Here is a 26,417-nt window from a genome sequence, read left to right as displayed (position 1 = left end):
TAATTTCATTTATTCTCTTGGGGCTTAATTAGGCTCCCCTATTTCACAATATATATATATATATATATATATATATATATATATATATATATATATATATAATTATATTTTTATGGTTTTCATTAATATAATATTATTTTTTATGAATATTTTTAAATGATTACATAATATATATATATATATATATTATTTTATGTAATCATTTAAAAATATTCATTATTATTTTTAAATTCTTAACAATTTTATCAGTGTTTTTATTTTATACGATTAAAATTATATATTATCTATTTTTTCTTGTAATATTAATTTACAATTCTTTATCTTTTGACTATTATAAAATTAATTGAATATTATTTCTTAGTTTTTTGTTTTGGCTTTTGGTATTCTTTGCGCATTTAGTCCGAGATGGCTTTTATTCATGGTTATAAAATTACTTTATTTATGATTTAATTTCTGATTATTAATTTTTACTTGTTCTAACTCATTTGTCTGATTTTGATAAATATTTATATTTTTATTATAGTAATCATTTTTTAGGTAATATTTAAAAAAAAACAATTTTGTAAAGATTACTGTTGATTGATTTGATGTTTCTACGGTTGAAACTTCTTGAGTTTTATATAGATTATAAATCATAGACAACATTAATCTTATTCTAATTAGCCGTGTAGTAATATATTTAAATGCAATATTTTGCCGCTATGCCCAACTTGATGAAGTAACCCAACAAGCTTCTTATTCATATTTTTTGGTACATAAGCTTCTTATTCACATAACACCAATAGTATTCCATTTATAAGCAGAGATTGACGATTCAAATTACATATTTATAAGAGACCAACCAAACACAAAGCAACCACAGCTTAAAACACCCGTAACAAATCCTAGAACATTTGAATTTGCAAAGGCGGGCCATGACCACTTTATTCTAAAACTTCAAACACAACACATACTTATTATTTATTGATACATGTATTACAGCTATCTCTGCTTGAAGGTTATGCATGTTGATCTCACTTGCAGCTGCATGGGTCGCAAGTGCAGTTTGATCCACAGTTGCAGCCACCGTTCTCAGCTGCAACACCCATTTCAGCACCCTCGAATTGGGCCTTCACCGGCCCAACACCCAAAACTAGAGTCTCATTTGTGATCTTCTCAACGTAGTCAAAAGAGTACTTGTTGCAACTGCAATACATGAAAAATTAACATACATAAGGTTTGGGAAAACATTTGGAAAAATAAAATTCAGAAAAATCCTTTCTAGTGAGATTATAAAAGAAAATCCATGGGTCGGATTGTTTCTTGCCCAGATAATTCAGCAAAAAAAGAAAAAAAAAAGAAAAAAGAAAATCCACGCAGAAAAACTAAAAGACCCTGGAAGCAAAACAATCTCAAAGTGTTAAGAGATCATAGTTCTACCCTCTTAATTATTGATGTTGAAAGAAGATTAAAGCATCGAATTTGAACCAAAAGGTACCCACAGAGCCAATCAAATAATAACCATAAAAATTATCATTGGAAAGAGAAACGGTTTTGAAAGAAAGCAGAGCCTGAAAGATAGGAGAACTCTACCCTTATAAGCCCATGTACATAGGGAGGAAAAAAAGCATCTAATTTTAATTTTATAAAACAAAGGGTGCTAAAAATCCAATCAAAATACTCACATGCAGCAAATCCTATCATTTAGAAACTTGTACAGTCAGAAAAATAAAGTAACAATATTCACACACAACTAAATCAAAAGGGTATCCGAAAAACCAATCAAAACATTTCATGATAAAGCAAGAAAAAAAAATCCCATATTTTTGAGAAAGCAATAACATGTTAAGATTCGTTTCCAACACAAATTTTATTTTATTAGAATATAAGTTTAAAAAAATAGTTTTGAAGGTTAATCGAGCATATTAGAAAAAAAGAAGCAAAAACGATTCCATACCTGCAGTTGCTGCCACAGTTGCAGCTGCTTCCACACCCACAGCTAGACATTCTCAAAATCTTTGGATAGAATTTCACAAACTAAAGTAAAATGTATAAGAAAGAAAAGACGTTTGGTTACTACACTCAACGGAATGAGTTTCAACTAATCGTAACCCGAATTTATAAGGAGTTGATGAGAGTGTTTGAAATCTTGAACGTCCACGTGTCACAATCCGGTGTAATTAGGGGAATAACCTATACTATGACTTTTTCCACGTCGACGTCGTTTTCATCACTCGTCGTTCTAATTTTCTGTGGTGTCCATTAGCGATCGTTATGTTTCAAGCTCTTCGAAGTAAACGTAACCATGATGTGTTGGGTTTGTTTTATTAAAATAAAAATAAAAATCTTATATATAATTTACGCTTATTTTTAAGTTTATTAAAAAATTAATTAATTTAATTATTAGCATTAAATTTGTGTAGAAGAATAACAACCCACCAGCCAAATTCCTTGGCACAAAATTATTCACGATGTTATGTAAAATAATAGTTATTCAAATAAAAATGAGTGAGAAAGGATCAATAGAAGCTAACCCCTTTGAACCTTTGTAGGTGATAAGGGAGAAGATATGCTCCTTTCCAGTAGGAGGGGACTCCAGATTTTAAGGGAAGATTCAGAGGTAAATTCTGGTAATATTTTTCTGCCTTTTTCTTTCATTCTCTAGTACATACAACAGATATTTCAGCGTAACAAACTTTAGGCCTCTGGCCCACTACTAACAAAAAGGAATCTAAATACAGCTCATATTTACTTAATTAAGTAAAGTCTATTGTTTTTTATTCTCAAAACCCACTGCTTTCATCATTTCTTCACGTAATCTTTCAGCCACTAAGATGTTCTCTTTGCACGTTGTGTTCTAGGCTCTTTCGGCTCACTTTGCAGAATTGGCCCATTAACAACAAATGTTGGAAGTCCCTGAGAACCAACATTGGGCCCAATTTCCCTCTTTGGGTCAGACGTCAAACCATGACCCATATCAATACCCCCTCCTTTTTCAACAACCTTGTCCTCAAGGTTAAAGTAAGGATAGTTGTCGCAAAAAGCCTTCTTGTCCTCTCAAGTAGCTGTCGTAGGTGAAAGCCCTTCCCATTGAATCAACACTTGATCAATGTAGCCACGGCCAAGACGAAGCATGTGGCTCTCTAGGATGGCAGAAGGCACCAAAGGCATAATAGTTTCAGTGACGTGGGTCGTTAATGGAGGTGGAGTAGTTGAAGGAGTTTCGTAGAAAGCTTTTAACTTTGTAGGATATGATTGGTCACCCCAGTCTCTCCATTGGAATAAGGATGATAGGTGCTACTAAAAGCGAGTGTTATGCCTTGTAAATGAAAGAGATCTCACCAAAAGCGGTTGTTAAATACACGATCACAATCATTGACAATCAACTTAGGCATGTCATGAAGCTTGTAGATGTCACTTAAGAACATAGGTGCAACGGAAGCAACGGAGAACTTGGCTGGTAATGTTTTGAAGTGAGTATACTTTGTCAAACAATCTACAATCACCTAGGTAATTGACTTCCCCTGTGACACTGGTAAGTGTGTAATAAAATCCATAGAGAAGTCTTTCCAGACCTAATTGGGAATAGGTAAAGGCTATAAAAGGCCATGCTATTTGTGATTGGGAGACTTATGCTTTTGACAAATCTCACAGGTTTGCACATACTCCTTGACATCCCGACACATGTGTGGCCATGAAAAGGAAGCTGCCAAACATATAAGCATGCCTTTAACACTTGAGTGTCCTCCTGCAAGGGTGGCATGGCAATCTTGAAGCAATTGAAAGCAAAGCGCAGACTCTAGTGGAACAAATAAGCACTGTTGGAAATACGAGACACCATCTATAAAGGTAAATCCTTTGTGCTCATCTCCTTCTTGAAACTTTTGCAAAAGTTTTTTCCCCGCATGATGGTTCACATAAAATTATTGCAATTGATCTATTAACAATGGTTGACGGGATGAAACCACCACCATCAACAATTCAAAACCCTCTAGAATCCTGGAAAGAGCATCAATAATGAAGTTCATGCACCTTGGTGTATAAAGAATATCATAATTGAACCCCAAAAGCTTTAGTTGAGATGGTGTTTGAATTGTTTGGTTGCACAAGACCGTACGAACTTTGTTGGTCATGGTAAATGCAAAAATACCGACCAAGAAGGTAATGATGCCACTTCTTCATTGTTGAGGTGATTGCAAACATCTCATGATCGTAGGATGAGGCAACCTACATTCTAGACGATAGTTTGCAGCTATAAAAAACAATGGGTGATTTTCTTGAGATAAGACAATGCCTACTGCCATGCCGGAAGCATCTATGGTGACCTCAAAGGTGAGATCAAAATTGGGGAGATGCAGAACTTAGAAGAAAAGTCATTGCATCTTTCAAAGATTGGAAGGTAGCACTAACTTGCTCCATCCACACAAAAGAGTGTTTATGCAATAACTCAATCAAGGCACTTGCAATATGCACATAATGTTGGACCCAATAGTGGTAGTAGGATGTGAGGCCAAGGAAAGTGCGAAGGGCAGTAGCGAAAAGTGGGGTTGGCTAATCAAGAATCACACACACCTTCTTTGGAGAAACAACAACACCTTTTTGTGAGATCACATAACCCAGGTATGAAACTTAGGCAACCCCAAAATCACACTTAGTAAATTTACCAAATAAACTATGCTTCTGCAATTGATATAATACTTAGTGTAAATGTTCTAGGTGGGAAGACTAGTGTTTGCTAAAGACAAGAATGTCATCATGAAACTCCAAAATAAAATCCATGCAAAAATGGTGTAAAGACCTCATTCATAGTTGCTTGGAAGGTTGATGGGGAATTAGACAAGCTGGCATGACCGAGAATTCAAAGTGTCCATCCACTATCCTAAACGTAGCCTTGAAGGTATCCTTAAGATTGAGAAACACCTAATGATAGCCTGACCTTAAATCCAATTTGGAGAAAACAATGGCACCATGTAACTCGTCCCTCAACTCAACAACAGTGGGTATCGAAAACATGTCCTTCACCATAATAGCGTTCAAGGCATGATAATTGACACAAAAAGGCCATGTGTTGCCTTTCTTTCGAACCAAAAGCACCTAGGAAGAAAAAGGGCTCGTGCTAGGACGGATGATCCCATCACGGAGCATTACTTCAATCATTTATGTCATGAGAGCTCGCTAAAATTGAGGGTGTCATACCCTAATTTCGTTTAGGGATGATCGTTTGCCAACATTTGGACTCTCGCCAGCCGAATTGAGCTGCTTAACACTAATTGCCACGCAATCTGAAGGGTTTTGTGATGTTTCAGAAGGAAATGTGCAAAGTATTCAAAAAAGGGAAAAAGGGTCACTTTTGGGGCATTTTTCAGCCCCTGGGCCCACTAGGAAGCTTAGGGTTAAAGTAACCAGTTCTCCTGGGCGAGCTAGGTTACTTTTGGAGGAAGCAAGTAGCTTACCTGGGCAAGCTACTATGCAACCTCCTCCCCTCATTTCCTATATATAGGCGTGAGGGGGCGACTGAGGAGAAGGGTCCAACACCTAAAATAAAGAGATTTTGAGTGAAATTAGTGAGAAGAAGGAGAAAGAAGAAGAAAAAACAAGGCCGAGACGCTTTCGTAACGTTTCTGTGATTGTTCTCCATCGTTCTTCGTCTGTTCTTCGTTCGTTCTTTATTCATCGACCGGTTAGTCTTTATTTTTGAAGCTTTGAATTCATTCTATGCACCCTTAGGGGTCCATCCTTGCTTTGTATATCTTCATCTTCATTCTTCTACCATCAATGATCACATTTCAATGTTTAAAGCGAGTTTCAACCGATCGTTTATACCGTAATCTCACTTTATCACTGTTAAAATTAATTTCAACCATTTGTTTGTGTTGTAATCTCACTTTATCATTGTCAAAATCAATTTCAACCGTTCATTTGTGTTGTAATCTCACTTAATCTATAAAATAAAGATTCAACCAATCGTTTGTGCTGTAACCTTGGTTAATCATTGAAAATAAAGTTTCAACCAGTCATTTACTTTGCAAGTCCTCTTTTAATGAGTTTGAAAGTAACCAAGTGAAACCAAAGCTAAAATCAACTCATAATCAAGCTTTTATCCATAAAAATTGCTTGAATTCGTCCAAAGGTCCAATGCCTTAAACAATCTCTTCTCCTTTTGTCAGTTAAAATGAATCGTTCGAAAGTCCAAAATCAATCCTACGCATAATTTTCATGCTTTCAAAGAACTACATATGTCTGAGTTCCTCATCGCAATTGAGGATACGTAGGAGCAAGATTCATGCTCTTTTCGACCCCAAAAAGATAAAAACATAAAAAGGGAAAATAAAATAAAGATTGAAGTCATGACTTTGCACATTGGATTAAAGGCTGCCGCCCCTTGAGGCAAACGCATAAGGTGTTAATACCTTCCCCACAAGTAAATGACTCCCGAACCTTTTATTCTTAAAATTTGTGGACCTCTTTTGGTTTTTACTAACGTTTTCCTCAAATAAATGTTGGTGGAGACTTCGTGCATTTTCCTTCCTTGGAAGATGCACCTGTGAGCCTCGCGTCGCTCTCCCGCTGAAGGGTAGATTGCGATAGTTGGCGACTCCACCGGGGACCTTTTTTAGAGAGTTAGGCCATTTAATTAGTATACATTTTTTTCATGACTTTCCCTTTGTTTGTTTCCCTTTCTTTCTTTTATGTTCTTGTATTCATGCAACTCTCTTGATGTTTTTTTACACTTTGTGTCGTTGTGTATTTAATATGTGCATTGATAAATATTTGTTTATTTGATGCACACACGACACCTACACTTTTTGCACACAGAGTGAGTTATTAAGGGCCCTATACCCAGGTCCATAGGAACATAGGAAGCGGAGGTGAATCTGTGGTCATGCTAAGTCTCCGACTAGCTTGTGTAGAAGCAAAGCTTCCAAGAGTATTTTGATGATGCCAAAGATTATTAAAGATTCATTCAAACAAGATTAAAGAATTAAGAAGATTCAAGTGAAGATTCAAGAGAAGACACAAGATATGCAAGAATCTCAAGAAAAACATCAAGATAAGTATAAAAAGAATTTTTCAAAGAAAAGATTGAATAGCACAATTTGTCCAAAAGAATTTTTCAAAGAAAAATCTTTTACCAGAGTTTTTACTCTCTGGTAATCGATTACCATAAGGCAGTAATCGATTACTAGAAGCCCAAAACAATTTTATAACTGTTTTACAAAGTAGTAATCGATTACCATGGGCATGTAATTGATTACCAATATTTTTTAACGTTGAATTTCAAATCTCAAGAGTCGCAACTTGTGACAATATTTTCAAAATTGTGTAATCGATTACACAATATTTGTAATCGATTACCAGTGGTTTTGAATGTTGGATTTCAAACTTCAACATGAAGACTCATAACCTTCGATAAAATAAACTGTGTAATTGATTACACCATAATGGTAATCGATTACCAGTGACTGGTTTTGAAAAATAAATTGCCAAAGAGTCACAACTTTTAAAGTGATTAGTTTTTGCCAAGAGTCACAACTTTTAACATGGCTCTTCAAGAGCCATCAAATGACTATAAATATGTGACCACGACACGAATTTCAGCACAGTGATTAACAATAATTCTCAACATCTTTCTAAGAGTTTTTGTTCAACACTTGCTTTGTCAAGAAAAGTTCATTGGGCAAAAACTTGTGCTATTATATTTTCTTCCTCTCCTCCATTCTTACAAAAAGCTTTTCAAGAGACCTACTCTTGGTGACTGTTTTCAAGAGAAGGTCTTCTTGGTTGCAAACACTGAACACAAGGGACCAATGTTCCTTGGGTTCATTGCAAGAAGTAGGATTTGATTCTTGGTTGATCACTAGACACAAAAGACCAACGTCTTTTAGGTTCATTGCAAGAAGTGGGTATAACTTCTTGGTTGTTATCATTGGACACAAGGAACCAATGTTCCTTGGGGTTCATTGCAAGAAGTGGGAATAACTTCTTGGTTGTAATCACTGAACACAAAGGAGGGAAGTCCTTTGTGGTTCATTGCTTGTAAAGGATTTTACAAGTATAGTGGAAATCTAAAGCGGGTTGCTTGGGGACTGGACGTAGGCACGAGTTGTGGCCGAACCAGTATAAATCCGGTTTTGCATTCTCTCTTTCCTTAATCTCTTTTACTTTCTATTGTGTTTATATTTCTTTAAGTTTACTTCTCCTTATTTGTTATTTGAGTAACTTACAATTAAAGAAATAATTGAATCTAAGGAATATCTAAGAAAGGGAAATTTTCAATTAGGAATAGTCAACAAAATCTTAATTCAACCCCCCCTTCTTAAAATTTATGAGGTCACTTGTCCAATAAATGGTATCAGAGAAGGTTTCTTGTAGAATGTTTTGAAACTTCAAGAAATATGGCCTCAGCAAATTTCTTATTCCCAGAAGGAAATTCCATTAATAGGCCTCCTATCTTTAATGGAGAGGGTTACCACTATTGGAAAACCCGTATGCAAATCTTCATTGAAGCAATAGATTTAAACATTTGGGAAGCCATAGAAATAAGACCTTATGTACCCACTATAGTAGATGGAAGCACAACAACAGAAAAACCAAGAGATCAATGGTTTGAAGAAGATAGAAGAAGAGTTCAATATAATCTTAAAGCCAAAAACATCATTACTTATGCCCTAGGAATAGATGAATATTTTAGAATCTCAAATTGTACAAATGCCAAGGAGATGTGGGACACACTTCAACTCACACATGAGGGCACAATCGATGTTAAGAAATCTAGGATTAATACTCTAACCCATGAATATGAACTTTTTAGGATGAAAACAAATGAAAACATACAAGATATGAAGAAAAGATTCACTCACATAGTTAATCATCTTGCATCACTAGGAAAAACATTTCCAAATGAGGATTTAATAAATAAAGTTCTAACATGTCTAAATAGAGAATGGCAGCCAAAGGTGACTGCCATTACTGAATCTAAAGATCTATCTAGTATGTCTCTTGCCACATTATTTGAAAAGTTGCAGGAACATGAGATGGAATTGCAAAGACTCAATCAAAATGAAGAAAGTGACAAAAGAAAAAGGGGAATAACACTTAAAGCCTCATCCTCCTTCCAAGAAGATATTGACAACAAGGACTCGAATGATGAAGAAGACTTCTCTCTATTTGTGAAAAGATTTCACAAATTTATCAAAACAAGAAGAAATCAAAGATCTCAAAATTTCAATCAAAATAAGGGATCACAAGAGACTTCTCTAACCCTAAGGTGTTACAAGTGTAATCAACCTGGACATATAAAGGCAAATTGTCCAACAAATGAGCAATGGACTGAGAAAACTAAAAAGAAAAATTATGGAGAAAGGAAGGCTAAGAAAGCCTACATTGCTTGGGACAATAATGATTCATCTGAAGGCTCTGAGAAAGAAGAGATAAACCTCTTAACAAAGAACTATGAAAGTGAGGAGGATGACTCTAAAAAATGTAGATTGTCTCTTAAAACATCTTCTTCACAACACTATCGGTAAAATCTTAAAAGAGGTAACATCTAAACTATCTCTATAAATTAAGGTATGATTAGTATTTTCAGTTAAGTTATTATTGTGGCTAATAGAAAATAATTGTTGAAACTGTTTGATTATATTAAAATTTACTATGATTAATTAACTATATTTAGTTTAAAAAATTTGAATTTACATGATTGATTGAATTTTTAGTTGATTATGCTTAAATTGATTATGTATAATTTGATATGATTAAATTCTGTTGATATGCTAAAATAATTGAATTAAGTAAAAAATTACCATGTATGTGTTCATAACTACTTTTTTTGTTACTTAGAATTAAGTTTTGATTCTTTGGTAATCGATTACCACTATGAGTAATCGATTACAGTAGAACAAACTTCTTGTAATCGATTACAATTTCCATGTAATCAATTACATATAAAGTATTAGTTTTGGTAATCGATTACAAGAACTGTGTAATCGATTACAACGCGTCTTCTCCTACTCCTATAAATATGAAACGACAGAAACACAACCTTCGCGTTTTCTCCTCCGCGACACATCCCTTTCTCTCAAAACTTCAAAATCACATAACTCCTTCATTTCTCAACCAAATCACCTCCCACAAAGCCCATTCTTCATCATTTTTTATTCTCTTTTATCTCTATCGATCAAAATTTTCAAAAAAAACTCCTAAACTGGCAGAATCATCAAAGAAAAGAAAGGGCGTTTCGACCTCATCCGTGGCCATCGGAACTCAAAGCCACGGAGCCTCTAGAGTGCAGACAACACCAATTCCTCCCTCCATTTCATCTTCCACGTTGTTTTCTTCGAAAGCACAACGTATCCGGTACACTTCCTTTTTCTCGTCTCGTTCTATACTAGACCTTAAGTTTCTTGACTTGAAGTTCTTTGATGATGAAATGTTCGAATGTTTTCAAGCATTTCAGAACTCCAGGTTAATCCAATTCATGTCTATGAAACTTCCTTTCTATCCTGAATTAGTTAGAGCTTTTTATTCAAATTTAGAAATTCAGGAGGGTACTCTAGTTTCCGAGGTATATGGGATTAGAATGGTTATTGATGAGTCCTTTTTCTTTGAGTTAAGCCAATTGTCTAGTGATGGTGTACCATTTGAGGGCACCATTGATGAGGACTGGAAGTTTGATTTCTCCAGTCATGATGCCCTTAGGTTGGTTTGCACCAATCAAGCGGATATGACCGGTAGATTACTTGCTGGATCATTGGCATTTGAATGTCGCATCATGCACTATTTGATTGTGCGTATCCTTTTTCCTCGGTCATCTAACCTTGCTCAGGTTTCTGAGGAAGACTTGGTTGTCATGTGGGTTTTACTTACCGGTTGTCAAATCAACTGAGCCCACCTTGTTAGATATCGCATGCAAAAGGCATTGCGATCAAATGCACCCCTTCCTTATCCTCATCTAATTACTCTATTCTTGTTTCATTTTGATGTCCCTCTTGACTCTTAGACATTTGTTCAAGTCAAGAGATCATTTTCTATCGAGGCAGGAGTTGTTACTTCCTTCGGATACCGCAAAGACCGTGATGGCTCTTGGGTGAAGAAGGACGTTCCTACACAGGCAGCAGAGGACCGCTCTCCATCATCACCTCCTCAGAGGGATGACTCTTCATCCTTTATGCAAAACGTTCTTGATAGACTGGATGGACTACACACGTATATCGGTGAGCGTTTTGACTCTCTGGAAAGCCGCATTGATACACGATTTGCAGACATGGATACTCATATTGATCGGCTTGAGGAGGATGTGAGTTTCATCCGTTAGTGCTTCGACCTTCCACCACCGCCTTCATAGATTTAGATTAATATTTCTTTGCCGTGTATCTGGCTATATTTTATGACATTATGTTAGTTGTTTATTTTCTAAACTTGGTTACCTTGTTTACTTATTTGGTACTTAGTTGATTATGATTGAACTTGGTTATTAAGTTGATGTGTTTAAACTTGGTTATTTTGTTGATATATGACTATGACTGAAATTTATGAATGTGTTATTAAAATTATGTTGGGTATGCTTTAAAATTATTTATGTATGATTTTATTTTTTTCACGCACTTTGGCTTTTTGATGTTGCCAAAGGGGGAGAGAAAAATGGGTATTTTAGAAATCAATATATTATATTTACAAAGTTTTAAATTAAGCATAAATTCAAAAAGAAAGGGCGAGAAAAAGATGAGTGAACAATAGATCAAATATTGCATATATTCTCTTGATTTTAGGATTTGTCATCATCAACAAGGGGGAGATTGTAGAAGCAAAGCTTCCAATAGTATTTTGATGATGCCAAAGATTATTAAAGATTCATTCAAACAAGATTAAAGAATCAAGAAGATTCAAGTGAAGATTCAAGAGAAGACTCAAGATATGCAAGAACCTCAAGAAAAACATCAAGATAAGTATAAAAAGAATTTTTCAAAGAAAAGATTGAATAACACAATTTGTCCAAAAGAATTTTTCAAAGAAAAATCTTTTACCAGAGTTTTTACTCTCTGGTAATCGATTACCATAAGGCAGTAATCGATTACCAGAAGCCCAAAACAGTTTTATAACTATTTTACAAAGTAATAATCGATTACAATGGGCATTTAATCGATTACCAATGCTTTTGAACATTGAATTTCAAATCTCAAGAGTCACAACTTGTGACAAAAAATTTTCAAAATTGTGTAATCGATTACACAATATTTGTAATCGATTACCAGTGGTTTTGAACGTTGGATTTCAAACTTTAACATGAAGACTCACAACCTTCAATAAAATAAACTGTGTAATCGATTTCACCATAATGGTAATCGATTACTAGTGACTGGTTTTGAAAAATAAATTGCCAAAGAGTCACAACTTTTAAAGTGATTAGTTTTTGCCAAGAGTCACAACTTTTAACATGGTTCTTCAAGAGCCATCAAATGACTATAAATATGTGACCACGACATGAATTTCAGCATAGTGATTAACAATAATTCTCAACATCTTTCTAAGAATTTTTGTTCAACACTTGATTTGTCAAGAAAAGTTCATTGGGAAAAAACTTGTGCTATTCTATTTTCTTCCTCTCCTCCATTCTTACAAAAAGCTTTTCAAGAGACCTACTCTTGGTGACTGTTTTCAAGAGAAGGTCTTTCTTGGTTGCAAACACTGAACACAAGGGACCAACGTTGCTTGTGTTCATTACAAGAAGCAGGATTTGCTTCTTGGTTGATCGCTGGACACAAAAGACCAACGTCTTTTGGGTTCATTACAAGAAGTGGGTATAACTTCTTGGTTGTTATCACTGGACACAAGGGACCAATGTTCCTTGGGATTCATTGCAAGAAGTGGGAATAACTTCTTGGTTTTAATCACTAAACACAAAGGAGGGAAGTCCTTTGTGGTTCATTGCTTGTAAATGATTTTACAAGGATAGTGGAAATCTCAAGCGAGTTACTTGGGGACTGAACGTAGGCACGAGTTGTGGCCGAAACCAGTATAAATCTGGTTTTGCATTCTCTTTTTCCTTAATCTCTTTTAATTTCTATTGTGTTTATATTTCTTTAAGTTTACTTCTCCTTATTTGTTATTCGAGTAACTTACAATTAAAGAAATAATTGAATCTAGGGAATATCTAAGAAAGGGAAATTTTCAATTAGGAATAGTCAACAAAATCTTAATTCAACCCCCCTTTCTTAAAATTTTTGAGGCCACTTGTCCAGCAGCTTGATGACATGGAAACTTCATCTAGTGTTTTTTCTTTGATGATACGTTGTCGCTGGTAGTCCCTACCGCCACAATGTTTGATATCAAAGGGAATGACATATCTAGAAACCTTTGAAAGTTAGGTGCAACCACCTTGGGAATTATCACTAAATAGCGAGCTTTTAGTTCCCCCCATTAGGTTCCTAAAATTGGGGCATGGAGCAAACACGCTACATGTTTGTTTCCTTGACATTACCATGCATATTTTTATAACGTCATGTTTGTGTGCGTTGTTATGTCTTCTCAGCATTATTTGATTGTGTTACCATGCTTGTCCGTCTAGCATGTTTCTTTTCATGATATCAACCATGTGCTTTCAGGCATGTGTTCCCGGATTATGTCATCACTCATGCATTGCATTTGTCTTGTCATTTGGTCCCGGGATGTCGGAAGGTTCGCATCACTTCCTTAAATACATGCATGGGGCACCATAATAATGATTGCAAATGAGCCAGGATGCCCAAATGTTTGTGAGTAAGAAGAGATGATCTTCTGGGCTCTTGTGTCTGTAAAATGCATTTGTGTCATGCATAGCGTAAGCATTCCCTCATGCATTCATCATATTTCCTTCATGATGGGGTGTCGAAGTATTGATCAACAGAATTTTTCATTCTAGCAAAACATGGGATCGAATCAAGCACCTTTGTTTAAGAATAGGTTCTATCATGTCAAAATCAAAAGCCTAGAAGTTTCCAGTTCGTAAGAGTTAAGGTAGTTGATGGATCAACTCCAACGTCAAGCTTTCCGCAAGACATATGGGAAGATCTGGGATCTAACTATGATAGAAGTCTCTGTTGAAGCCATTGCATCCCTCACTCAGTATTACGATCAGCCGCTAAGGTGCTTCACGTTTGGGGACTCTCAATTAGTACCAACCGTAGAAGAATTTGAAGAGATATTGGGATGCCCACTAGAAGGAAGAAAACCGTATCTCTTTTCTGGTTTCTACCCCTCCATGGCAAGAATATCCAAAGTGGTCAAAATCTCGGCACAAGAATTGGACCAAGTAAAACAAAATAGAAATGGGGTGGTCGGAATACCAAGGAAGCACTTGGAGGAGAAAGCAAAGGCTTTGGCGGATCAAGGTTGTCGCAACCTACCCTTCAGCGGGAGGGCGACGCGAGACTCACGGATGCGTCTTCCATGGAAGGAAAAACGCGCGGAGTGCCATCAAAGTTTATTAGAGGAAAACGTTAGAAAAACCAAAAGTAGGTCTACAAATTTTGAAAATAAAAGGTTCAGCAGTTGCTTACGCATGGGGAAGGTATTAGCACCCCACGCGTCCGCCACAAGGGACCGCAACCTTTAATCAAATGTGCAAAATCATGACTTCAAGTTTGTTTTATTTTCCCTTTTTCACATTTTTTATCTTTTTGGGGTCGATAAGAGTGGGGCTCTTGCTCCTACGTATCCTCAATTGCGATGAGGAACTCAGACCTACGTAGTTCTTTGAAAAGCAAGAAAGTTATGTGGAGTACTGATTTTAGACTTTTAAACGGTTCATTTTAACCGATAAAAGCAAAAAGACCGTTTAAGGCGTTGGACCTTTGAAAGGATTCAAGCGATTTTCTTCTGGACAAAAGTTTGATTATTAGTTTTATTTTCACTTGGTTATTTTCCAACTCATTTAAAGAGAACTTTCAAAGTAAATGAGCGGTTGAAACTTATTTTTTTGATGATTAACTGAGGTTATAGCACAAACAATTTGTTGAATTTTATTTTAATGGTGATTAAAAGAGATTACAACACAAATGATCGGTTGAAATTCATTTTAACATTGATTAAGTGAGATTACGGCTTAAACGATCGATCAAAATTCGCTTTAAACAAAGAAAAAGATCACCGATGGTAGAAGAATGAAGATGAAGACATGCAAAGCAAGAATGGACCCCTAAGGGTTAATAGAATGAAATCAAAGCTTCACAAAAAACTAACTGGTCGAAGATCGAAGAACGATGAAGAACAGACAAAGAAGGACGAAGAACGGTCACGAAATTGATCACAGAAATGTTACAGAAGCGTTACGAAAGCACCTTAGCCATGATTTTTCTTCTCCTTTCTCCTTCTTCTCACTAATTTTAGTGAAAGCTTCTTATAAATGATGCTGAACCCCTTCCCCTCAGCCCCTCACGCCTATTTATAGGAAAATGAGGGGAGGAGGTTGCACAATAGCTCACCCAGGTGTTCGCTGGTTCCGGCAAGTGCACCGGATCACACAAGTAGTATAAAATGGTAAGAACCGAGTATCGAACACTTGGGGAACTTGTGTTATTTGGTAAGCTATTTCAACAAATAGGTGTCTGGTGTGTAAAGGTAAGTGTGAATATGAACAGGTGTACAAACTATCTGTGCAAAAAGAAAGAAAATCACACGAGAGAAATGATGTGTAAAATCAAGTACAGAACATGTTGGTTTTCCTAATAGGTGTTTGATGCTAAAAAGATATTCTCTATCTAACAATGCTCATGTGTTCTTATGGTGTCTCCTTAGATACTAAACCCCGATTCCTCATGATAGTTTAGCCTAATCCTGATCAAGCATCATCCGCAGATTCCTCTTGTAAGACTAAACTCAACCAGGACCGCATTAAGACACACATACTCAACTAAATTATCGCACCCCGATTCCTTGTGAAAGCACGACAACTCAGCCCTGCACTATCAAGGACTTTAGAGTCAGACCAGTTTCCACTGTTGAATGACCCTAACAAAGCATGCATCTACGCGATCAAGGTAAAGGCATACTGGAATGAAAAGCAGATAGCACAGAGAACACACAAAACATCATTAAATAAATAGAAATATATTTACATCAGGTACCTACAGGGAAGATCCAACAGAGGATTTAGCTTTCCATACCAAGAATTCTTCTTAACAACAAAGAGAAGAACAAGATGAAAGATTGCAAAATTACAAGTGATGAGGATGTCTCCTTCACCTCGAGGATCTCACAATCACTCACAAACTCATCTCAAGCTCTCAAATTTGCTCCTACTTCAAGCTCTGGTCTCTGCAGATCTTCATATAGCAAAATCTCTCAAAACTCTCTGGAACTTGGACCTTTCTCTATCTAGAAACCCTAGACATGCAAAGCTCTGAATCCCAATCCAAACTCTCTTTCTAAAATCTGATTTCAGGCTTAAATAGGTGGCCTTGTTCGTGCTTGTGCGCTTAGCGCACTTATGGACCGCTTAGCGCACATTAGTGGATTTTGGCTTAGCGCGCCTTTCTCGCTTAGCGGATGAACTGAAGCGGTGTGCTTAGTGAGATGAAGCGGTGCGCTTAGCGAACCTGTACAACTCATCTTCTTCTAGAGTCTTCCTCGCGCTTAGCCCAAGAGTGTTGCGCTTAGCGGACGCTCGCTAAGCCAGCAGATTGGCTTAGCGAGAAGGTGAAAAACAACACTTTCCAAAGCTTGCCTAATAAACCTGAAATTGAATGAAAATGATTATTAAAAACACAAAATGAAAATACTAAGTATTTATCACCTATACTTAACAAAAAATACTTATAAAACTTCGAAATAACCATAAATTGGGAGAGTTTGATACAATTTATACAAGTTTTATACACAAAAGTTAGCCATTTCCATTGACTGACAATTCCCCCAAATTTACAGTTTTGCTTGTCCTCAAGCAATCAAGAACAACTCACTTGTCCTCAAGTGATAACAACATGCAGTGATTATGTACAGAGGTGTATGCATAAAAAATTACTGATTGCATGATGAGAAAGATGAAGCAATGTGTACCTATCACTTGTCTTCACAAAATATGCAGTTATTCAAAGAGAAAAATAAAATGTGAACTATACAGTTAGATGAAGTTAATCATAAGACAGATATAAAGGAAAGTACCTTAAACCACAGTCTCACGACCACTATTTCACTCAAGCACAAGTGTGTAAGCTATTCATTGATAACAACTAACAGGAGATCCAACCTTTGAATTTCATCCGAAATGTATAAACAAAATCAAAAGGGCTTTCTTAGGATTGTAGTGAGGCTTGACTACAACAATTTATTGGTTTTTCTAGGATTCAAATGTTTAGATTCTAAGAGAGCACAAGTCCTAGACTTATCCCAATGATCTTGTATCATACGAGTAGCTTTCTCACTATCTTTTCCTTTTAAGTTGCTTTTGACCTTATTGTAACAACACAATTTATTCTTTTATTTTTCTCTTTTTTTTAACATACAACTTATTTGTTGTGTGTGCTGATGCTTAACCTTTTTCTTTTCATTCTAATTGACTTCCCTCCCCCAAATTTAGAGTAAGTTTGTTATCAGAGTCGTACCCGAATCAAATAAACATTAAAATGCAGTATCTAGGAAGTGATCCTAGATCGTCTCCCAGTGAGCAATGATCAAATAAACGTTCATAACATATAATAATAAAATAGTAACAAATGGGGGGGTTGTTTGTTTTTGTAATTTAAACAGCAAGCAAACTTGAATTAAAAAATAACAGAACTAAAACATGTTGTTTCCCCTTGATTCAAAAGCAAGTCTCTTATCCTAGGTTACTTGAATTTATCCCTAATCAGTTCAACCACTTAATCCAACCCGAAATTAATTAACTAAGCGAAAATTACCACAAGGCTGTCATTATGTGATTAAGCAACACATACACCAATTAATTCCTCTCACATGTCCATTAAGCATGAACGTTAATTAAGCACAGAAACAATTAAGCAAGCATTAAGCATGCATGGATTAATATCAGCAACAAATACAGAATAATTGGTGAAGGGGAAAAAAAAACTCATCAGAATTTAATATTAAAAACAAAACCTCAAAGAGAGCTATGCTTAATCCTCAAGAGAAAACAACACTAGAGATTCAGCCTTCCATTAATAGCAGAAACGAAAACAAAAACAGAAATACAAACAGAACAAAAACAAACAACAACAAATACAAAATGGAACCCAACTAACCAAAACAAAACTGGAAACAACAAATGAAATACAGAACTCTAAACGAAATACAACCCAGCAACATAAACGAAATACAACAACTAGAAACTAATTGCAACAGAGAAACAAAAATGAATCTACAAACAGAAACCGAAAATGAAATTGAAATTGGAAATGAAATGCAGAAAAGAATAGGAAATCAAAGGCAGAAAACGAACTAAAATTAGAAGACAGAGATGAAAATGAAACTAGAAATAAAAGAAGAAAATGAAATTGGAATTTGAAGCAGAAAAGGAAAATGGAGTTGCTACATGAACAGTACTATGCGCGTGAACAGTAACACAAAAAACTGAAAAATGAAACCCTACGATATCTCTCTACATGAACAGTAATCGACCCACACCTAAAACCCTAGTAGCTAGGCTCACTAAAGGTCACTAAGCCCCAAAGCTTACAAATTTGATTTTTGGGCCCAATAAGGTCTGGTGGCCCAATTACAAAAATACAGCCCAAAAACAAAATAAAATAAAACTGGACGACAAATAAAATTGTCTGCTCTCTTCAAGTCCAAGCCGGTTCAGCCCAATTCCGGATCCAAGCCCAATTGCTTATAATTCTCCTGAAATTAAATTAGAACACATAATTAGTCAAGTAGGCCCAAATGATAAAACTACATAATTAATTTGACAATTAAGGCTAATTAGTAATTAAAATGGTGATAGAAAGGGGTACGAAATATGAGAAAATAATGACACATCAAATTCCCCCACACTTATCCTTTTGCACTCCTGGGCAAAATCACAAAGCAGAGCAAGGAACAAATCCAGAGACAAACAAACACAAAAACATTTACATATTTCTCTATGAATCTCAAGGAATGAAAGGAATGGGCAACATCCAACACGTAAAGAGTTAAAGAATCAAGAGAGTCATGAAAATCATCCAAGCACCTTAAACATGGCAAGGTAGTCAATCAAATCAAGAATTGTATGAAAAGTGATAAATCCTCACAAGATATGCACTCTATCTCTCAAGTGTCTAGGCTACTGTTTACTCTCAGAGCACCCATGAAAAACAAACACCACATAGACTTGGCAAGACTCTAAAATTGACAACCAAACACCACAAACACATGCACATGAGGATCAAAAGGTCTTTTAAGGTTGTAATGGGGCCAGGGACAAGGTAGAGGAAAGTATGGGATAAGTAGCTAAAACCCAAAGGAATAGAGGAACAATGGGGAATAAGTGGAAATTAAGCAAAAGTAGTAAACCCAAAACCAAAATTAAAAATTAAGCATAAAAAGTAAACCCAAAACCTCCAATATCAACAAAATCAACCAAGTCCTCAAACCAGTCCAAGTCCTCAAAACAAGACCTCATTTATTCAACTTCATTCTTTTTCTGCTTTTTTTTTTTATTGAACATTAGCATTTGAAAGCATTTTGAATATTTGAAAAATAAAGCAAAAATTAGGCAATATATGTATATACATCAAGCATGGCAAAAATACATCATCAAGCATGGCAAAAAAAAACATATCATCCTATGAAACATACCCCCCAACACTTATTCGCAAAACAATTCCAAAGCTCCAAAATTCCTTAAGGGTAGGGTGAGATCATGGTTTTTCACTTAAGGCTTGTAATGAGCTTCAAAACAAAGAAAGGGGAACATAGGCTCAAAAGGGCTATCAAAGGAATTAATTCAAGGTAGGCTCGTTTGGCTAGAGGCTTATAAGAACAAAATGCCTAAATCATCTCCCAACATGCATGTGAACCAAGAAGTATCAACAAGAGTCAAACCAAGGCTATTGTGCAAGCAATCAATGGGGCATAACACACCGAATAAAATAGATGATGATGGCTCAAAATCTCACCAAGGGTAAATCTATCACTTTCAATTCAACCTTTCAAAACTAACTTGACATGTAGAGAAAAACAAGAATTTCAATTCACAAAATGCCAAGAAACTCCTATTTCAAAAACAATTACCCATTACCTGTACATAACCTAGAATTCAAAGAGAAACATGCAATGTTGTACACAAAACATAAAACCAAAATAACAAAATTAACCTAGAAAACCCCAAACAAAGAACAATCTCCCCCCACACTTAAACAACACATTGTCCTCAATGTAGCACAATCATAAGATCAAGAGTAATCAGAACAATCAATAAATTTGGACAAGTGCAATAAAAGTAAAGAAGGAGACAGAAAAAGAAAACTCCCTAAGTCATGGCGGAAGAGAAGTAGGGTGAAGTAAGGAGGTCTCCTCCACCACTACATCCACCAAAGAGGGATTTTTGAGGAAAGGTTTTAGCTAGTGTCCATTGACCACGAAGCTTTTATCTGTGGATTCACTTTTGATCTCAACTGTACCATAAGGAAAAACATTAGTCACCACAAAAGGACCAATCCACTTTGACCTCAACTAACCACTCATGAGTCCGAGCCTAGAGTTATACAATAAAACTTTCTGTCCAACCATGAAGTCCTTCTTAGCTATCAAGCAGTCATGGAACTTCTTGGTCTTCTTGTAGAATTTGGAATTCTCATAGGCTTCTAAACGGATCTCATCTAGCTCACTTAGTTGCAACTTCATTTCCTCTCCAGCCTGATCAATAGAGAAGTTGCAGGTCTTTACAACCCAGTAGGCTCTGTGCTCTATCTCTATAGGAAGATGACATTCCTTGCCAAAAATAACCCGATAAGGAGACATTCCTATGGGTGCTTTGTAGGCAGTCCTATGCGCCCAAAGAGCATCATCCAGTCTGGTGCTCCAATCCTTTCTGTTCGGCTGCACAATCTTCTCCAAGATCCTTTTTATCTCCTTGTTTGAAATCTTAGCCTGCCCATTAGTTTGGGGGTCGTAAGGTGTGGAAATTCTGTGCACGACCCCATACTTTTTGAGCAAGGCATACATGGATCTGTTATAAAAATGGGTGCCTTGATCACTAACGATGGCTCTAGGGATTGTAAACCTGCAAAACATATTAGATCTAACAAAATCCACAATAACCTTAGCATCGTTAGTTCTGGTGGCTTTGGCTTCCGCCCATTTTGAAACATAATCAACAAAAAGGAGAATATAAACAAAACCAAAAGAGACAGGGAAAGGCCCCATAAAGTCTATACCCCAGACATCAAACACCTCACAGAACAACATGGGTTGTTGAGGCATTTGCTGTCTCCATGAAAGTGAGCCGCCTGCTCTTTGACAAGGCTCACAAGTGCTACAGATTCTCCACGCATCCTTGAAGATGGTGGGCCAATAGAAACCGCAATCAAGCACCTTGCGAGTTGTCCTCTGTATGCCAAGATGGCCACCTGGTGCGGAAGAATGATAGAATTGCAGGACCGAGTCAATCTCATGGTCTGGAATGCATCTCCTAATAACCTGGTCACTGCACAACTTCCACAAATAGGGGTCATCCCAAATATAATGCTTAGCATCGCTCTTAATTTTATCAGTTTGAGCTTTAGATGCTTAGGGAGGAAAAACAGAAGCAACCAAATAATTCACAATATTAGCAAACCAAGGAGTGGGGAAGGAATCAGAAATATTATACAGAATGTACAGAATTGAATGCATGATTGTGATGGAGTTTGTGCTTCTTTTCATGAGTTTGAGCAAGTGTGTATGTTAGACAAAGAAAGAACAAGAATGTGAACTTGCAATTAGAATTGTTAGTCAGTAGACAGATTGATTGAGAAAGAAAAGCTTGAACCAAAACCGGTGAGGGTGTGATCTTAAACTGTGAGTGAACGACTAGCTGTGAGTAATAATCTTTGCATCAATCTATGAATTTTAGAATGAAATGTATGAATGAGGACATGATGAAGGCCATGATTGTGTATATACAAGCCATTTGACCAAAAAGCTTACCTTAAATTATAATTGTATCATTTGCACCCTTTGTGAGCTGAATGATATTGTCAATAATTGAACCCTAAACATAAATGATTATCTCCAGATACCTTGCTTAGATTCTAGAAGAGCATATGGTTCAAGGAAAATTTACCCCAAATTTGGGGGAGTGGAGTTGATTGGGATGTAAAGTAAAAGGTAAAGCATCAGCACACACAACAATTAAGTTGTACGTTAAAAAAAAAAAAAAGAGAAGAGCAATCGAAGAAAATGTGCATTGTTTTAATAATGTCAAAAATGAATTAAAGTGAAAGGCTAGTGACTAAGCTAAATGTATTGAAAAGATTACTTGGATAAGTCTAGGATTTGTGCTCTCTTAGAATCTAAGCCTTTGAATCCTAGAAAAACCAATGATTTTTGTAGCCAAGCCTCACTACAAGCCTGTGAAAGTCCTTCTGATTCTGTTCATGTATTTCTGACTTTATGGCTTGAGATGAAGTTCAAAGATTGGACCTCTTGCTAGTTGTTATTAATGAATAGCTTAAACACTTGTGCGTAAGTGAAACAGTAGCCATGAGATTGTGGTTTAAGCTACTTTCCTTGATATCTGTCTTATGCCTAACTTCATCTAATTGTACAGGTTACATTTTATTCTTCTCTTTGGATAACCGCATGCTTTGTGAAAGACAAGTGATGAAGGCATTTTGCTTCATTCTCTTATCATGCAATCAGTAACTTTTGTTGCATACACCTTTGTACATAGTCACTGCATGTTATTGTCACTTGGGGACCAGTGAGCTGTTCTTTATTTGCTTGAGGACAAGCAAAACTGTAAATTTGGGGGAGTTGTTAGTCGATGAATATGACTAACTTTCGTGTATAAAACTTGTGTAAATTGTATCAAACTCCTCCAATTTATGTTTATTTTGTAGTGTTGTAATTACTTTTTGTTAAAGATAGGTAATAAATACTTAGTACTTCCATTTTGTGTGTTTAATAATCATTTTCTCTCAATTTCAGGTTAATTAGGCAAGTTTGTGAAGTGTTGATGTTCACACACTCGCTAAGCTAGCAGATTGGCATAGCGAGCCATCCGCTGAGCGTAACATTCCTCGGCTAAGCGCGAGGAAGAATTTGGAAGAAGGATGAGCTGTGCATGTTCGTTGAGTAAAGGGTCATCCCGCTAAGCGCACCACTTCAGTCCATCCGCTGAGCGAGAAAGGCATGCGCTAAGCCGAAATTCACTAATGCGCGCTAAGCAGTTCAGAGTTGCGCTAAGTGTGCAAGCACGAACAAAGCCTTCTATTTAAGCCTGAAATCAGATTTTGGAAGGGAGTTTGGTCTTTTCTTGAAGCTTCTGCATGTCTAGGGTTTTCTAGAGAAAGAAAGGTCCAAGATCCAGAGAGTTTGAGAGATTTTCCTGTGTGAAGATCCGTAGAGACCGAAGCTTGAAGAAGTTGTCCTGAGAGCTTGAGATGAGTTTGTGAGTGATTGTGAGGTCCTAGAGGTGGAGGAGACATCCCCACCACTTATATTTCTTCAATCCTTCATCTTTCTCTTCTCTTTGTTGTAAAGGAAGCTTCCCAGTTATGGAGAGCTAAATCCTCTGTTGTTTCTTCCTTTTAGGTACTTGATGTAAATATCTGTATATCTATTTAATGATGTTTTGTGTGTTCACTGTGCTATCAGAACTTCATTCTACCATGCCTTTGCCTTGATCATGTAGATGCATGTGTTTGTAGGATCATTCAACAGTGGGAACTGGTTTGATTCTTAGAACTTGATAGGACATGGCTAGATTGTAGTATTTTCACGAGGGATCGGGGTACGGTAACCTAGTTGTTGTATGTTTGTCTTTATGCGGTTCTGGTTGAGTTTAGTCCAACAAGAGGAATCTGAGGATGATGCTTGATCAGGATTAGGCTAGACTATCATGAGGAATCGTGGTTTAGCATTTCAGGAGACACCATAGAACACATGAGCATTGTTAAGTAGAGAATATCCTTTTAACATTAGGCACCTATTAGGAAGACCAATGTGTTGTCTACTTAGGATTTGCCTAGTTTACATTTCTTGCTTACTTTCATAGCTTATTTCCTTTACATTCCTTTGTCAAACTGCCTAAATAGCTTGCCTTTTACCATTTAGTTTTTACCTTATCTTTCACACCTCTTTTAGTGTTTATTTTGGCTAGTGTCAACCATAGTTTCTTTTACCTTTTGTTTTCAAACCCCCAACAAGAAAGAACCACAACTTAGAAACCAACATGAGTCTTCATTCTTCATCTAGTATTAATGGTGAGGGTTCTACTCCTAAGAACCCCTTGTATAAGATATTAGACGAGTTGAGATCCCTTAAGTTGTGGAAAGAAAAACAAGAGAGAAAAGAAAAAGGAAAAAAAAAGAGTGGAAGAAATAAGTCAAGATGAAAGAGAGAAAATAAGAGAGGAAGAAAGAAGAAAAATAATGAAAGAAATGAAAAGAGAAAAACATGCCTCCTATAGTACTCATAACTCTTGCAAGAGCCTAAGTGAAGAACTTCTTGACTATTATGAAGAAAGACATAGGTCACATCTTAGACCTCACTCCCATAAGAGAGAAAAGGAAAGAAAGCCTTAAGAGGCTAACATTAACCTCCCATACTTCCATGGGAAGGACAATGTAGAGGCTAACTTAGATTGGGAAATAAAGGTAGAGCAACAACTTAAAAGGAAGTCTTCTTCAAAATCTTATGGCTTTCACTCTTATCCAAAGAAAGACCAAGGTTAAGGCATCTTAGGGGTGACACCTTCTAAGCCCAAAGATGTTAAGGGGAAGACAATAGAAAAACAACCCCTTGAGGCTAGTATGCTAAAGAAGACTAGCTCCATGAAGTGCTTTAAATGTCTTGGAAGAGGACACATTACTTCTCAATGCCCCACCAAGAAAACCATGATTATGAGGGGCCAAGACATTTATAGTAGCCAAGATGAGGCTACTACTTCACCTTCCTCTATTGAAAGTGAAGAAGCAAAAGGGGAAGAATCTAGTGAAGAAATCTACCCCCAAGAAGAAGGACAACCTTTAATGGTTAAGGAGAAGTGTAAGGAGGTAAGTGTCTCCTCTAAGAGGTTAGCTAAGATGGAAAGTCATTTTGAAATAAAGACAAATGTTAAAGAAACTTCCCCTCTTAGACAACCTCCACATCTTCTCCTTTGTAAAAAGACACTTGTTAGCACTGTCACACCTCTTGGGCTTAAGATTATTCCTCAAGTAAAGGAGTTGTTGGATGAGGGTTTAGTTCGTAAGAGCTTAATTCCTTGTGCTTTGTTGGTGTCCAAAGTAGGTATTATTAGGCACCAAATCCCTAAAATAAGTGATATGATGAATGTGTTGAGTGTTGCAACCATCTTTTGTAAAATCAGTCATGCACCCAACATCTTCATGATTCATGTACATAGGGACTCATTAGGTAGGTTTGTTCTTATTTTTTATTTTAATACAAACTTAGGTGCTCATATGGGACACCTTAGGTTTGTAGTATTTTTTGTAGGAATAATCAACATGAAAATATAGAAAAAGGTACGCTTTATTGCATTACCTTTCTTAATTTTTTAAATAGTGATCAAAGGGTTCCCACGGACCCTAAGAGAATAAAGGTCATTCCTGATTGGCCCACTCCACCAAGTATAAGGGAAATCTGGGGCTGCCATGACTTAAAAAACTTTTACAAAAGGTTTGTCCCATATTTTTCTATACTTGTAGCACCACTCATTGAGTTGGTGAGAAACCATGTTCCCTCATGGGAAGATGTCCATGGAATGGGTTTTCAGACCTTACCCTACTCTAACATATCCAACACCACTAATACATATGTTTTTATTCTTTTTATAGGTGTCAAGGGAAGGAGCCTAGAGTATGAAGAACCTCGGGATTTGAGGTCAAATCCTTTCCAAGGTGGAGGGGATGATGCAATCCTACCCCCAAGGGTATTGGATAGAAGACTCCAAGAGGATTGGTCTAGAGTTACTAAAGAAGGCCCTAGGATTCTCATGAACCTAAGGGTATATTTTTTAGCCCAAGGGTCAAGGTTGGATCCACTCTTCTTTGTAAATATTAGAATAGGTTTTTCCTTCTTTAGGGCCTCGTATTTTGGCCATTCTAGTAGTATAGAATTTTAGCCTTGTATTTCAGGGCATTTTGAGTAGTCTTTGTAGTAGGGACTTTTTTTTTGCATTTTCATGTATTTTTGGAATGGGGGTGAGCTTAGCTATTATAGGGGGTGTGTAGCTAAGCTCTAGCTTCTCATCTCAAGGGGGTGAGCTTAGCTATTAGAGAGGTATGTGTAGCTAAGCTCTAACTTCTTTAGGAATCTTCTCAAGAAAGTTTCTCAGG

The 26,417-nt window shown here is 36.4% G+C and overlaps 1 protein-coding gene and 1 long non-coding RNA gene across 2 annotated transcripts; one reads left to right on the top strand and one right to left on the bottom strand.

The window, feature by feature from the left end:
• Window positions 1-712: 712 nt before the first annotated feature.
• On the bottom strand, window positions 713-2,071 carry LOC115561816 (type 1 metallothionein). The gene is made up of 2 exons (NM_001372115.1): window positions 1,937-2,071; window positions 713-1,185 (listed from the first exon to the last, which is right to left on the bottom strand). Exons 1-2 carry the CDS (start codon window positions 1,984-1,986, stop codon window positions 1,014-1,016), a joined length of 222 nt encoding a protein of 73 aa, NP_001359044.1. The 5' UTR covers window positions 1,987-2,071; the 3' UTR covers window positions 713-1,013.
• An 855-nt stretch (window positions 2,072-2,926) lies between these two features.
• LOC121174533 (uncharacterized) lies at window positions 2,927-23,718 on the top strand. The gene is made up of 3 exons (XR_005890668.1): window positions 2,927-3,489; window positions 3,634-3,828; window positions 23,065-23,718. It is a non-coding gene; the product is annotated as an uncharacterized lncRNA (long non-coding RNA).
• Window positions 23,719-26,417: the final 2,699 nt, after the last annotated feature.

The sequence above is a fragment of the Glycine max genome, chromosome 3, assembly GCF_000004515.6.
Source record: "Glycine max cultivar Williams 82 chromosome 3, Glycine_max_v4.0, whole genome shotgun sequence".
NCBI lineage: Eukaryota > Viridiplantae > Streptophyta > Magnoliopsida > Fabales > Fabaceae > Glycine > Glycine max.
Note: the sequence above shows the minus strand (reverse complement) of the source record. Positions and strands in the feature narration are given on the sequence as shown.